This window comes from Oncorhynchus gorbuscha, linkage group LG12, assembly GCF_021184085.1.
Source record: "Oncorhynchus gorbuscha isolate QuinsamMale2020 ecotype Even-year linkage group LG12, OgorEven_v1.0, whole genome shotgun sequence".
Classification (NCBI taxonomy): Eukaryota; Metazoa; Chordata; class Actinopteri; order Salmoniformes; family Salmonidae; genus Oncorhynchus; species Oncorhynchus gorbuscha.
In genome coordinates, this window is record NC_060184.1 from 77066516 (window position 1) to 77083295 (window position 16780).

Below are 16780 nucleotides of genomic sequence, written 5' to 3' on the forward strand. Positions count from 1 at the left end.
TCAACCTCAGTAGACTAGCCCTGATCCTATTCCACCTCAGCAGACTATCCCTGATCCTATTCAACCTCAGCAGACTAGCCCTGATCCTAGTCCACCTCAGTAGACTAGCCCTGATCCTATTCCACCTCAGTTGACTAGCCCTGATCCTATTCCACCTCAGTTGACTAGCCCTGATCCTATTCCACCTCAGTTGACTAGCCCTGATCCTATTCAACCTCAGCAGACCAGCCCTGATCCTATTCCACCTCAGTTGACTAGCCCTGATCCTATTCAACCTCAGCAGACTAGCCCTGGTCCTATTCAACCTCAGCAGACTAGCCCTGGTCCTATTCAACCTCAGCAGACTAGCCCTGATCCTATTCCACCTCAGCAGACTAGCCCTGGTCCTATTCAACCTCAGCAGACTAGCCCTGGTCCTATTCAACCTCAGCAGACTAGCCCTGATCCTATTCCACCTCAGCAGACTAGCCCTGATCCTATTCCACCTCAGCAGACTAGCCCTGGTCCTATTCAACCTCAGCAGACTAGCCCTGATCCTATTCAACCTCAGCAGACTAGCCCTGATCCTATTCCACCTCAGTTGACTAGCCCTGATCCTATTCCACCTCAGTTGACTAGCCCTGATCCTATTCAACCTCAGCAGACTAGCCCTGATCCTATTCCACCTCAGTTGACTAGCCCTGATCCTATTCCACCTCAGCAGACTAGCCCTGGTCCTATTCCACCTCAGCAGACTAGCCCTGGTCCTATTCAACCTCAGCAGACTAGCCCTGGTCCTATTCAACCTCAGCAGACTAGCCCTGGTCCTATTCAACCTCAGCAGACTAGCCCTGGTCCTATTCCACCTCAGCAGACTAGCCCTGATCCTATTCCACCTCAGTCGACTAACGCTGATCCTATTCAACCTCAGCAGACTAGCCCTGATCCTATTCCACCTCAGCAGACTAGCCCTGATCCTATTCCTCCTCAGCAGACTAGCCCTGATCCTATTCCACCTGAGCAGACTAGCCCTGATCCTATTCAACCTCAGTAGACTAGCCCTGATCCTATTCCACCTCAGCAGACTATCCCTGATCCTATTCAACCTCAGCAGACTAGCCTGATTGATGATCCTAGTCCACCTCAGTAGACTAGCCCTGATCCTATTCCACCTCAGTTGACTAGCCCTGATCCTATTCCACCTCAGTTGACTAGCCCTGATCCTATTCCACCTCAGTTGACTAGCCCTGATCCTATTCAACCTCAGCAGACCAGCCCTGATCCTATTCCACCTCAGTTGACTAGCCCTGATCCTATTCAACCTCAGCAGACTAGCCCTGGTCCTATTCAACCTCAGCAGACTAGCCCTGGTCCTATTCAACCTCAGCAGACTAGCCCTGATCCTATTCCACCTCAGCAGACTAGCCCTGGTCCTATTCAACCTCAGCAGACTAGCCCTGGTCCTGGTCCTAAGCGCACATCCTATCATCAGAGTCAACCTCAGCAGACTAGCCCTGATCCTATTCCACCTCAGCAGACTAGCCCTGATCCTATTCCACCTCAGCAGACTAGCCCTGGTCCTATTCAACCTCAGCAGACTAGCCCTGATCCTATTCAACCTCAGCAGACTAGCCCTGATCCTATTCCACCTCAGTTGACTAGCCCTGATCCTATTCAACCTCAGCAGACTAGCCCTGGTCCTATTCAACCTCAGCAGACTAGCCCTGATCCTATTCAACCTCAGCAGACTAGCCCTGATCCTATTCCACCTCAGCAGACTAGCCCTGGTCCTATTCCACCTCAGCAGACTAGCCCTGGTCCTATTCAACCTCAGCAGACTAGCCCTGGTCCTATTCAACCTCAGCAGACTAGCCCTGATCCTATTCCACCTCAGCAGACTAGCCCTGGTCCTATTCCACCTCAGCAGACTAGCCCTGATCCTATTCCACCTCAGTCGACGTTTGTTATTTCCTCTCTTGATAAATCCTATTTTCCTTCACCCTGCTTCACTCTTTCTTCAAATCTCCCTCTCACATTTCCCCGTGGTCAGAGGTGACGGACAGGCTGGTTGTTTGTTCAGGTGTGACCAGGCTGCGTCCGCCCTGTGGTTGTCAGCGGTATCTCTGCCATAAGGCACACCGGTATGGGGTGTGCTGTTGTAACCCTCCTATCCGGAATCGCCTTGAGCTCCCAAAGCCCTGAGGCCCCCAACTCTTCCCCAGGCAGCATCATCGATCTAACATCCCTCCAAACAACACCAAACACAGCGTTGGTCGGTCGTTACCTCACTTCTGACCCTCAGGGGGGCAAACATACAGCCCAGGGGTCATTTTCTGCTCCCCTACAGCCACCATTTCTCTGTGCTGTAACAGAAATAGAGTCCTTAAGGAATGGGGCTCTGTGCTATTTGTCTTAATCTGTGTCACACTAGCTCGTCAGTGGACCCCAAGCGCACAATGTGATCTGGGCGGCAGGTAGCCTAGTGGTTAGAGCGTTGGACTAGTAACCGAAAGGTTGCAAGATCGAATCCCTGAGCTGACAAGTTAAAAATATGTTGATCTGCCACTGAACAAGGCAGTTAACCCACTGTTCCTAGACCGTCATTGAAAACAAGAATTTGTTTTTAACTGACTTGCCTCATTCAATAAAGGTTAAATAAAAAACATAAAAATGGTTTCTTAGGACACTCCCTAAACACACATTGTTAATAAGGATACATTCCCTAAACATCAGTCTCTATAGTAACCTGTTGATGTCATCCTATTATCAGAGTCTCTATAGTAACCTGTTGATGTCATCCTATCATCAGAGTCTCTATAGTAACCTGTTGATGTCATCCTATCATCAGAGTCTCTATAGTAACCTGTTGATGTCATCCTATCATCAGAGTCTCTATAGTAACATGTTGATGTCATCCTATCATCAGAGTCTCTATAGTAACCTGTTGATGTCATCCTATCATCAGTCTCTATAGTAACCTGTTGATGTCATCCTATCATCAGTCTCTATAGTAACCTGTTGATGTCATCCTATCATCAGTCTCTATAGTAACCTGTTGATGTCATCCTATCATCAGAGTCTCTATAGTAACCTGTTGATGTCATCCTATCATCAGAGTCTCTATAGTAACCTGTTGATGTCATCCTATCATCAGTCTCTATAGTAACCTGTTGATGTCATCCTATCATCAGTCTCTATAGTAACCTGTTGATGTCATCCTATCATCAGTCTCTATAGTAACCTGTTGATGTCATCCTATCATCAGAGTCTCTATAGTAACCTGTTGATGTCATCCTATCATCAGAGTCTCTATAGTAACCTGTTGATGTCATCCTATCATCAGAGTCTCTATAGTAACCTGTTGATGTCATCCTATCATCAGAGTCTCTATAGTAACCTGTTGATGTCATCCTATCATCAGAGTCTCTATAGTAACCTGTTGATGTCATCCTATCATCAGAGTCTCTATAGTAACCTGTTGATGTCATCCTATCATCAGAGTCTCTATAGTAACCTGTTTATGTCTGCAGTGAGAATAATACACAGTTGGGTACACTACTTTACAGTCATTCGGTGCTCAACTCAAAGCAAAGGGTCCACGCTACATTGAAAATAATAGTATTGTACACAGATGGAAGTCGTAGACGGAATGCGTCCGTGTTTTTGTTTTTTTAAGTACTTAAAACAATGACATAAATGAACCTCTTTTCCTCTCGTCTTCCCATTGGTCCACAGGTGTATCGCCAACCGTAGAGTGTGCCTGACAGACATGGCTGACTACCCATGTCCTCAGTTTGAGTGTGTGGGTCGCCCCTCGGGTTGTGACAAGAGCCACGTGGACCCAGCATGTGACACAGACAACGTGGAACATCCCAGCCTCTGTCAGCTCCTCGTGATGAGCAAGACCTTGGCCTATATGGGCCACTGTCAGGTACAATTTGACGTTCATGTCGGTTATGCTTTTAGTCAAAGCAATGTTCTGAAGTAGAAAATGTTTTTATCATTCAGTCTCAATGTCTCTGCTTCCATAACATATACACCATCATTCCCTAAATTGACTGAATATGTTGACAGCATTTAAGGGATTTTTTTGCGGGGGCATTTCAATAGATTTAATTCATCGGCCGTTTGAGAAGCAGCCTGAAACCAATTTACTGGAGACGGGTGACCAATATTTAGTCAATCACACAGAGATCACCCTGTTTTTAGAGCCTCAGAAAAGCTTTTCTCTATTTGTGGTCATGAACGCTTAAATGAAGAACCCGTCAGAAGCATGATGACACGTCCCAGCTGTTAGCAGTACAGACATACACTTTACACATTTCAATACCATACTTTCAGTAAGTGATGTCTTTGTACCTTGGATTATGAGAGGAGGCAGATATCCTAGCCCACCGAAAGCTGAAATCAAAATCAAATCAAATGTTATTTGTCACATGCAACAGAATACAACAGAATAGAACCTTACCGTGAAATACTTACTTACGAACCCTAAAGTAGAAAATAAAATTAAAATAACAGTAACGAGGCTTCATACAGGGGTTACCGGTACAGTCAATATGGGGGCTATATACAGGGGTTACCGGTACAGTCAATATGGGGGCTATATACAGGGGTTACCGGTACAGTCAATATGGGGGCTATATACAGGGGTTACCGGTACAGTCAATATGGGGGCTATATACAGGGGTTACCGGTACAGTCAATATGGGGGCTATATACAGGGAATACCGGTACCGAGTCAGTGTGGAGGCTATATACAGGGAATACTGGTACCGAGTCAGTGTGGAGGCTATATACAGGGAATACTGGTACCGAGTCAGTGTGGAGGCTATATACAGGGAGTACTGGTACCGAGTCAGTGTGGAGACTATATACAGGGAATACTGGTACCGAGTCAGTGTGGAGGCTATATACAGGGAATACTGGTTTTGAGTCAGTGTGGAGGCTATATACAGGGAGTACTGGTACCGAGTCAGTGTGGAGGCTATATACAGGGAATACTGGTACCGAGTCAGTGTGGAGGCTATATACAGGGAATACTGGTACCGAGTCAGTGTGCGGGGGTACAGGTTATTTGTACATGTAGGTAGGGGTAAAGTGACTATGCATCTCCTGTTTAGGACTGTGTACGTATATGATACACCCGAAATCACCCCCATGTTTGTTTGTGTGTGTCTGTTTGTTTGTGTGTGTCTGTTTGTTTGTGTGTGTCTGTTTGTTTGTGTGTGTCTGTTTGTTTGTGTGTGTCTGTTTGTTTGTGAGTGTCTGTTTGTTTGTGAGTGTCTGTTTGTTTGTGTTTGTTTGTGTGTGTCTGTTTGTTTGTGAGTGTCTGTTTGTTTGTGTTTGTTTGTGTGTGTCTGTTTGTTTGTGAGTGTCTGTTTGTTTGTGTTTGTTTGTGAGTGTCTGTTTGTTTGTGTTTGTTTGTGTGTGTCTGTTTGTTTGTGAGTGTCTGTTTGTTTGTGAGTGTCTGTTTGTTTGTGTTTGTTTCTGTGTGTCTGTTTGTTTGTGAGTGTCTGTTTGTTTGTGTGTGTCTGTTTGTTTGTGTGTGTCTGTTTGTTTGTGTGTGTTGAGAAACTCGGCAGCGGTTGAATTAGAGTGGTTTGTTAGTGATTAAGACCTGGTGGGATCATGTTTCTCCTTGCGGTAGGTCGCAGCGTCGGCCTGATGGCGTCTCACCTCAGTAACTCTCAGTGGAACAGGCCGCATCGGGTTATACAGTTGAAGTCGGAAGTTTACATACACTTAGGTTGGAGTCATTTAAAACTCGTTTTTCTACCACTCCACAAATTTCTTGTTAACAAACTATAGTTTTGGCAAGTCGGTTAGGGCATCTACTTTGTGCATGACACAAGTAATTTTTCCAACAACTGTTTACAGACAGATTATTTCACTTATAATTCACTGTATCCCAATTCCAGTGGGTCAGAATTTTACATGCACTAAGTTGACTGCCTTGAAACAGCTTGGAAAATTCCAGAAAATGATGTCATGGCTTTAAAAGCTTCTGATAGGCTAATTGACATAATTTGAGTCATTTGGAGGTGTACCTGTAGATGTATTTCAAGGCCTACATTCAAACAAAGTGCCTCTTTGCTTGACATCTTGACAGCTGCGCCTTCTTCACGATGCCCTCTGTGTGAGTGGACCAATTCAGTTTGTCTGTGATGTGTATGCCGAGGAACTTAAAACTTGCTACCCTCTCCACTACTGTTCCATCGATGTGGATGCAAACAAATACTGTACAAACAAATACTAATTGAGTTTATGAAAACTTCTGACCCACTGGGAATGTGATGAAAGAAATAAAAACTTAAATAATCATTCTTTCTTCTATTATTCTGACATTTCACATTCTTAAAATAAAGTGGTGTGCCTAATTAACCCAAGACAAGGAATTGTTACTTGGATTAAATGTGAGGAATTGTGAAAAACTGAGTTTAAATGTATTTGTTTAAGGTGTATGTAAACTTCCCGACTTCAACTGTATATCAATTTAACGTCAACGACACCTCATTAAAATACCCACTTTAGGCCCCGTGTCAAGTCACCAAACCAAGAGCCTCGCAATTAGCCAATAAACCCGCCCACTCTCTGTGTTTTCCTGAGACAGTGACTAAAGGGCACACGAGAAGAAAGGAACACCGATGAGTTGTGAAATCTGTGAAAGTTTTGTAATGTTTTAAAAATGGTAAAACTGCCTTAATTTATTTCTGGACCCCAGGAAGAGTAGCTGTTGCCTTGGCAGATGGATGTGAATGATAACATCTGGATGTGAATGATTCATCTGGATGTGAATGATTCATCTGGATGTGAATGATTCAATGAATGTGAATGATAACATCTGGATGTGAACGATTCATCTGGATGTGAATGATTCATCTGGATGTGAATGATTCATCTGGATGTGAATGATTCAATGAATGTGAATGATAACATCTGGATGTGAACGATTCATCTGAATGTGAGTGATTCATTATTATACTGTATGTGTGTTCTATGCAGGACGCCTGTAAAAGGGCTCGGCCCGTGTGCGGCCACAATGGAGAAACGTACAACACGGTGTGCGAGGCCTACTCGGACCGCGTTGCCGTGGACTACCAGGGGCGGTGCCATGCCGTGGGGGCGGTGGCAGAGTTTGCCTCTGACTCAGGCTGTGACATGATCCCCTGCCCCGCCCTCTCCACCCCGGGCTGCATCCCTGTCACACCACCTGGTCAGTACAATAGAGACAGAAATTATATCATATATAATGTTCTATTAGCGCTATGGAAACCTGACGTGTTCCCCCGGACGTGCTACCTGTCCCAGACCTGCTGTTTTTAACTCTCTAGAGACAGCAGGAGCGGTAGAGATGCTCTGAATGATCGGCTATGAAAAGCCAACTGACATTTGCTCCTGAGGTGCTGACTTGCTGCTCCCTCGACAACCACTGTGATTATTATTATTTGACCCTGCTGGTCATCTATGAACATTTGAGGCTGAGTTTCTGTACAGCACTTTGTGACATCAGCTGATGTAAGACGGGCTTTATAAATACATTTGATTGATTGAACCACATTCACTTTGTCATATACACTCAGTGGCCAGTTTATTAGGTACACCACCCTGTTCATGAAAATGGTTTGCTCCTACAGACTGGGAGTCATATGGCCGTGGCTTGCTATATAAAGCAGGCAGACAGGCATCGAGGCATTCAGTTACTGTTCAATTGAACGTTAGAATGGGCAAACGAGTGACTAGCCAACTTTCAACGTGGTGTGATCATTGGTGCCACGCTGCCTGCTGTCAACGATACAGGAGAGTGGCGGTGGAGTAATGATGAGGGGAATGTTGTCCTGGCACATGTCAGGTCCCTTGATACCAATTGAGCAACGTTTCCATGCCACGATGAATTTGGCCTGTTCTGGAGGCAAAGTGTGGTGGGTACGACCCAGTACAAGATGGGTGTACCTAATATACGGGCCACTGAGTGTAAATCTCTGTTATACTTATGATTTTTTCTACATGGGAACACAAGTCAGATTCAGATATTGTTTTGATTGACACCTACCCTCTGACCCCTGACCTCTTTGTGCTCCACCTATCAGGCGCCTGCTGTCCTCTGTGCGCGGGCATGCTGCAGATCCTGTGGAACAAGGAGCAAATGAAAGTCTTCGCTAAGGTCAGAACCGTCTGCCATGCGCCTCGACTATCTGGGTGTGGGCCTGGGGCTTTGTTCCATTTCAGAAAAGTTGTCCCCTTCCCTCTCACTCCTTTTATGGATCTGTCTAAGTCACAACAGTAGCTCCACCAAGTTCAGTATGCTGTGTGCAGGTTTAGATTCCGCTAATAAAGGGCGTACAATCGTGTGTGTTAGAGCAGGGCAGGAACAAAAGCCTGCACACCCAGTTGAGTAGCTCTCCGGGAGATGGATTGGCCACCCCTGGGGCACAGGCTGTGGGTTTTGAACTGTAGTGACGCAAGATGACCACTAGAGGGAGGCATAGATATAAAATACCTAGCATCAACATCACATGCCTCCTTCTGAGATACTTCGCAAGTTTGAAATGACTAGATCAGACACAGCTTACAGAGCTCAGAAATGCTTCATATACATGCTAATAAGAAATGCTTTGTATACATGCTAATAAGAAATGCTTTGTATACATGCTAATAAGAAATGCTTTGTATACATGCTAATAAGAAATGCTTTGTATATATGCTAATAAGAAATGCTTTGTATACATGCTAATAAGAAATGCTTTGTATATATGCTAATAAGAAATGCTTTGTATACATGCTAATAAGAAATGCTTCGTATACATGCTAATAAGAAATGCTTTGTATATATGCTAATAAGAAATGCTTTGTATACATGCTAATAAGAAATGCTTTGTATACATGCTAATAAGAAATGCTTTGTATACATGCTAATAAGAAATGCTTTGTATACATGCTAATAAGAAATGCTTCGTATACATGCTAATAAGAAATGGTTTGTATACATGCTAATACATGCTAATAAGAAATGCTTTTTATACATGCTAATAAGAAATGCTTTGTATACATGCTAATAAGAAATGCTTTGTATACATGCTAATAAGAAATGCTTTGTATACATGCTAATAAGAAATGCTTTGTATACATACTAATAAGAAATGCTTTGTATACATGCTAATAAGAAATGCTTTGTATACATGCTAATACATGCTAATAAGAAATGCTTTTTATACATGCTAATAAGAAATGCTTCGTATACATGCTAATAAGAAATGCTTTGTATACATGCTAATACATGCTAATAAGAAATGCTTTGTATACATGCTAATAAGAAATGCTTCGTATACATGCTAATAAGAAATGCTTTGTATACATGCTAATAAGAAATGCTTTGTATACATGCTAATAAGAAATGCTTTTTATACATGCTAATAAGAAATGCTTTTTATACATACTAATAAGAAATGCTTCGTATACATGCTAATAAGAAATGCTTTGTATACATGCTAATACATACATGCTAATAAGAAATGCTTTTATACATGCTAATAAGAAATGCTTCGTATACATGCTAATAAGAAATGCTTTTTATACATGCTAATAAGAAATGCTTTGTATACATGCTAATAAGAAATGCTTTGTATACATGCTAATAAGAAATGCTTCGTATACATGCTAATAAGAAATGCTTTGTATACATGCTAATAAGAAATGCTTTGTATACATGCTAATACATGCTAATAAGAAATGCTTTGTATACATGCTAATAAGAAATGCTTCGTATACATGCTAATAAGAAATGCTTTGTATACATGCTTATACATGCTAATAAGAAATGCTTTTTATACATGCTAATAAGAAATGCTTTGTATACATGCTATACATGCTAATAAGAAATGCTTTGTATACATGCTAATAAGAAATGCATGCTAATAAGAAATACTTCGTATACATGCCAATAAGAAATGCTTTGTATACATGCTAATAAGAAATGCTTTGTATACATGCTAATACATGCTAATTCAAAGCAGATTCATTATAAACGTGAGCTCGGGCTATTAGTCCCTAATCTCCAACACAATTATCTTATCAACGTTAAGTCTAGACCATAAGCCTGCTAATTCCAAACAAATGACCTTTGGAAATGCTGTCACGCTGAAATTATGTAGCGCTGATTAGACAACGACTCGCTCAGACCAGCCATGGAAATAGACAGCGTAGATTGCCAACCTACCCTTCATTCCCTGACAGTAGACACTGTAAAACATTCATTGCACTTTCAACTACTGTTCACGGACGCACTTCATGTTAGTTATTAAATCGGGATGAATACAATTTGCTCACCACATAGAGTGCCAATAAACCTGTTTTCAGTTCCGTTTTCCTCAGTCTGCAGTGAATTGAATCTCAAACTCTACATGGCTCTGGTTGTCTGTCCTGCTGGTTTGGTGTGTCAGTTGAACAGGAAGCAACCAGTGACAGTCCATGACATCTTGAGGATCCTGCGTCTCCACATCTCCGTGCCGCAGTGTGACATCTTCGGTTACCTGAGCATCGACTCAGAGATCGTCATCCTCATCGTCCCCGTGGACCAGCAGCCAACTCCACTGCAGGTAAACACACAGAAACGGAGTTCACACACTGGCTACACACTATCACTCACTGGCTACACACTATCACACACTGGCTACACACTATCACACACTGGCTACACACTATCACACACTGGTTACACACTATCACACACTGGCTACACACTATCACACACTGGCTACACACTATCACACACTGACTACACACTATCACACACTGGTTACACACTATCACACACTGGTTACACACTATCACACACTGGCTACACACTATCACACACTGGCTACACACTATCACACACTGGCTACACACTATCACACACTGGTTACACACTATCACACACTGGCTACACACTATCACACACTGGCTACACACTATCACACACTGGTTACACACTATCACACACTGGCTACACACTATCACACACTATCACACACTGGCTACACACTATCACACACTGGCTACACACTATCACACACTGGCTACACACTATCACACACTGGTTACACACTATCACACACTGGCTACACACTATCACACACTGGCTACACACTATCACACACTGGTTACACACTATCACACACTGGTTACACACTATCACACACTGGTTACACACTATCACACACTGGCTACACACTATCACACACTGGCTACACACTATCACACACTGGCTACACACTATCACACACTGGTTACACACTATCACACACTGGCTACACACTATCACACACTGGCTACACACTATCACACACTGGTTACACACTATCACACACTGGCTACACACTATCACACACTGGCTACACACTATCACACACTGGCTACACACTATCACACACTGGCTACACACTATCACACACTGGCTACACACTATCACACACTGGCTACACACTATCACACACTCTCTCTCTTTCTGTCTCTCTGTCTCTCTGTCTCTCTCTCTGTCTCTCTCTCTGTCTCTCTTTCTGTCTCTCTCTCAGTCTCTGTCTCTCTCTCTCTCTGTCTCTCTCTCTCTATCTTTCTCTTTCTGTCTCTCTGTCTCTCTGTCTCTCTCTCTGTCTCTCTTTCTGTCTCTCTCTCGGTCTCTGACTCTCTGTCTCTCTCTCTGTCTCTCTCTCTGTCACTCTTTCTGTCTCTCTCTATGTTTCTCTCTCTCTGTCTCACAGAGACCTGTCGACTGACATTAATTCACAATTCTTCTGTGTGCCAAGGCCATTGCCCTGTTTTGTTTTGATTCTATGTTGATCGGATGATGCATGACCTGGAACCTAATCAGCATAGCGTACAGTACACCTTAGGGCCAAATCATCCCATCATGGTGTTGTGAGCATTTTTGTTTCCCACTTAGAATGGAGCCCCTTTCAGGCAGCACAGGCAGCATGTTCTCCACCCTACCCCCGTCGCTACCCCCCACCCTACCCCCGTCGCTACCCCCCACCGTACCCCCGTCGCTACCCCCACCCTACCCCCTTCGCTACCCCCCACGCCTGTCTATAAACGCAGTGGATTACACAGTGATTACTGCAGAAAAGAGGAGGCATTTGTTAACAAGCTGAGCAGTCACACAGAGGATGCGTTTAGAGATATCGGGGAGCACACAGGAGACATGGGGTGAAGTTCTGGAAGGGTCATATTTTTTTTTAGAGCCGCACCCGACCACGCTGGCCACATCAATTCCGAACCCCACCCGATACCCGACATCAGGAGCAACCCGACCCACCCGCACAGAATTGTTCCGATCCGTGACTCGGCAAATAACATGAATTTATTTAAAAAATAAATTGGACTCCAGAATAGTAGGCTGTTATTCCCTTCCCTGCATGAATTCATTTGTCTACATGTCTATTCAACATATGAATAAAAGGTAACCATACCTTCTAATTAGCCCTCTTTACCTAATGAAAGCATATAACGACATTCAATATTGTTTAGATAATCAAATTGTTTAATTGAAACTTAAATAAACAATTCCCAGAGTCTTAATACATTGATTTGGCCGAGGTTTCTCAAATTCTTACCAGCGCACCAGTTTTAACCTTTGGATGGTCTAAATGAACGAAAGCCTGAATTAACATAATAATTAACTGACAATAAACTGAAATGGCCTATCGTAAACAAATACCTATTTGAACTTTTTTTGCAGGCTGTGTATCTATCTACCAGGTGTATCTATCTACCAGGTGTATATATCTACCAGGTGTATATATCTATGTATATATCTACCATGTGTATCTATCTACCAGGTGTATATATCTACCAGGTATATCTATCTACCAGGTGTATCTATCTATGTATCTATCTACAGGTGTATATATCTACCAGGTGTATCTATCTACCAGGTGTATCTATCTACCAGGTGTATCTATCTACCAGGTGTATCTATCTACCAGGTATATCCATCTACCAGGTGTATCTATCTACCAGGTATATCCATCTACCAGGTGTATCTATCTACCAGGTGTATCCATCTACCAGGTGTATCCATCTACCAGGTGTATCTATCTACCAGGTGTATCTATCTACCAGGTGTATCTATCTACCAGGTATATCCATCTACCAGGTGTATCTATCTACCAGGTGTATCTATCTACCAGGTGTATCTATCTACCAGGTGTATCCATCTACCAGGTGTATCCATCTACCAGGTGTATCCATCTACCAGGTGTATCTATCTACCAGGTGTATCTATCTACCAGGTATATCCATCTACCAGGTGTATCTATCTACCAGGTGTATCTATCTACCAGGTTGTTGCCCTTGTCCACAATCCAAACCACAAACCAAACCCGGGGATTTCACCTGTTTCCACGACGACGGTGACCTATACCCCTTCTTTTTATTTCTCCATTAGCCATTTTCACATGAGCTATACCAGCCAGGGAAAGTAGGCCTTGGCAACGTATTCTCACGTGGGGGGGGGGGTCAACTACAAGCCGATCTGTGGCTCTGACATAATGTTTTCATTCCACCAGTGGATTTGTTTTTTTGCGTCTCAACAGCAGAGGACCTTGGGAATCCGACCCGATGCAGGACTAGTCCCAGGCAGTGACTCCTAGGCAATATTTAACTGTTATTTCGAACAATACCATCTCCGTTTTTTCTCTCGAAAAATTAGATTTAATTGAGATAGGACTAACCTGGATAAACGGAAGGTTAAACAAATATTTTATCATGACACCAGAGACTTAGATGATGAACGAGAGACCCCAAAACCCCCGTCTCGCTGAGAGACAATCTAACTCCTCTCAGAATCTCTTTCACTCCACTGGGACTCAGACGTTTCATCTCTGACAACAGTTCTGTCGCATCGAGTGTGAAACTCCCAATTAAGTTGTTTTTCATACCCTTTCCACCCCTTTTATTGATATCTCTGCAAACAAAAAACAGCCCTGAGCAATAATTATCGATGGAACCCGGGAAATGAAGGTTATGGGCCGGCCTCCTGTCATTCTCTCGAGGATTATTAGTCAAGAATGTGACTCACTGTCTGTAACTTTTAGGTGGTTCAATTAGGAATGTTTCATACACAAACAAAGAGCCTGGTTTGTTACGTTATAACAAAATAACACGTTTGGATCTGCTATTTCAGAAGGGAATTAAGACAATGCATAACATCATACATGTAAATGTGTGTGCGTGTGTGTGCGTGTGCGTGTGCGTGTGTGTGTGTGTGTGTGTGTGTGTGTGTGTGTGTGTGTGTGTGTGTGTGTGTGTGTGTGTGTGTGTGTGTGTGTGTGTGTGTGTGTGTGTGTGTGTGTGTGTGTGTGTGTGTGTGTGTGTGTGTCATGTCTCAGATTGAAGCCTGCAGCATGGAGGCGGAGAAGATCGACTCACTCATCAACTACGGCAGCCCCACCCTGGTCTCCCACGTGCCTCTGTCTGCTTTCCTCACCTCCGACGTCTCCATCTCCACCATCAGGTCCACGGGATACCCCAGCTCCTCGGCCTCCTCCCTGCCCATCTCCCTCTGCCTCGCCTTGGGCCTCGTCCTCATTCTAGACCCAGGCATAGCCGAGGCCTAGCTAGTCCCCAGTAGCCAGCCATGCCCTGGTGGCACGAGGCCTGGTGTATTGTGGACTATTCTAAGGGACCCTCTCCCAGGTCATTGCATGGCAGGAAGCATCATCCTGTAAAAGCCTTGACAATCAACCCTATAAACTCTACGGCACAAGCGTCAATCATAGACGAGAAGCTATGAGATGCATCTTATTCCAATGACAGAGGAGACACAATCACATTCCAGCTTTGGTTCCATAGAACTCTCTATATATCGTGACAGGGAGGATTCGTTTTTTATTACACAGTGTTTTGTATCCAGTAGCTCTCTCCTCCTCTAAAGCTGTGGAGGGGTGTGTGTGTGTGTGTGTCCTCCTTACCTTTTCCCTCAGTCACTCTTCCTCACCTCTCCTCCCCTCTCCTTCTCCTCCCCTCTCCTTCTCCTCCCCTCTCCTTCTCCTCCCCTCTCATTCTCCTCCACTCTCCTTCTCCTCCCCTCTCCTTCTCCTCCCCTCTCCGTCTCTTCCCCTATCCCTCTCCTCCCCTCTCCTTCTCCTCTCCTCCCCCTCTCCTTCTCCTCCCCTCCCCTCCTCCACTCTCCCTCTCCTCCCCTCTCATTCTCCTCCACTCTCCCTCTCCTCCCCTCTCCTTCTCCTCCCCTCTCCTCCTCCACTCTCCCTCTCCTCCCCTCTCCCTCTCCTCCCCTCTCCTTCTCCTCCCCTCTCCCTCTCCTCCCCTCTCCCTCCCCTCCCCTCCCCTCTACTCTCCTCCCCTCTCCCTCCCCTCTCCTCCCCTCTCCCTCTCCTCCCCTCTCCTTCTCCTCCCCTCTCCTTCTCCTCCCCTCTCCCTCTCATCCCCTCTCCTTCTCCTCCCCTCTCCCTCTCCTCCCCTCTCCCTCTCCCTCTCCTCCCCTCTCCTCCCCTCTCCCTCTCCCTCTCCTCCCCTCCTTCTCCTCCACTCTCCCTCTCTTCCCCTCTCCCTCTCCTCCCCTCTCCTCTCCTCCCCTCTCCCTCTCCTCCCCTCTCCTCCCCTCTCCTTCTCCTCCACTCTCCCTCTCTTCCCCTCTCCCTCTCCTCCCCTCTCCTCTCCTCCCCTCTCCTCCCCTCTCCCTCTCCCTCTCCCTCTCCCTCTCCCTCTCCCTCTCCTCTCCCTCTCCCTCTCCCTCTCCCTCTCCCTCTCCCTCTCCCTCTCCCTCCCCTCTCCCCTCCCCTCTCCTCCCCTCTCCCTCTCCCTCTCCTCCCCTCTCCTCCCCTCTCCTTCTCCTCCACTCTCCCTCTCTTCCCCTCTCCCTCTCCTCCCCTCTCCTCTCCTCCCCTCTCCTCCCCTCCCCTCCCCTCTCCTCTCCTCCCCTCTCCTCTATCCAGGTTTTTTGTACTATTGTAAATAGAGAAGGAGTTGGGAGTTGCAGACTGAGACATACTGAATGTCAAACAGGTGGAAGACAAGCATCCCCCCACTCTATAAGCTGAAAAAACACAAAAAGGGATTCCCGTTATTCCTTTAGTGTAGATAAGATATATTTAATAAGATAACAGGAACAACAGCCATGTTTTTAATGACAATGACAATCATCACTTTACCCAGCACAGGGGTAAAACAAATGTGGGACAATATGCCTTGTATATAGTTCCTATAGAAAGCAAATGCAATAACTCTGTAATGTTGATATTAATTATTCTGAAAATATTCTATATTTGATATGCATAAGACATGGATTGAAACGTGATTCACTATCTGCCCTTTTAAAATTTTATTTGATGTTATATTCTTGCATGATGACAATTTATTTTTTATCCAGAATGTATTGTATTTGTCCTGTCCGTTTGATTTGATGCTGTTTCTATGCCGACGCAACAGGAAGTGTTGTCTCCGTCGTTCTACAGTATTATCGAGGCAGCTTTGAAGCAGCACATCATTTTCTTTCTCCAAGGGTCTTTGTAGTATTACACCTGTTTGTCTCTAAGAGTTTTTGTTTGTTTGTTTGTGATATCAAATGTGTTCATATTGCCAATGTTTATAAAGAGTAGAGATGTAGACACTTACGTAATACTTTAATCATCACTCTATTGCATCATTTTCTCGGGGCGGAGATGCCAGTACTTTGCAATGTGTGTGTGTAAAATGCCAACAGAATGAATATATTATGGAATATATCATCCTCCAATCAAACAGACCAGTTGCTTTTTGTTTTACATTACCTCATAACTGTTTTGGAATATATATATATATCTTT

At 44.4% G+C, this 16780-nt stretch overlaps 1 protein-coding gene across 1 annotated transcript in view; it reads left to right on the top strand.

The window, feature by feature from the left end:
- The window catches only part of LOC123991413 (reversion-inducing cysteine-rich protein with Kazal motifs-like), a 95644-nt gene extending 80654 nt beyond the window's left edge, over window positions 1–14990 (top strand). Inside the window, exons 17-21 of the mRNA XM_046292989.1 lie at window positions 3715–3910; window positions 6985–7195; window positions 8070–8143; window positions 10419–10574; window positions 14346–14990. Coding sequence (XP_046148945.1) covers window positions 3715–3910; window positions 6985–7195; window positions 8070–8143; window positions 10419–10574; window positions 14346–14573 — 865 coding nt within the window. The 3' untranslated portion in view covers window positions 14574–14990. The remainder of the gene's footprint in view (window positions 1–3714; window positions 3911–6984; window positions 7196–8069; window positions 8144–10418; window positions 10575–14345) is intronic.
- Window positions 14991–16780: the final 1790 nt, after the last annotated feature.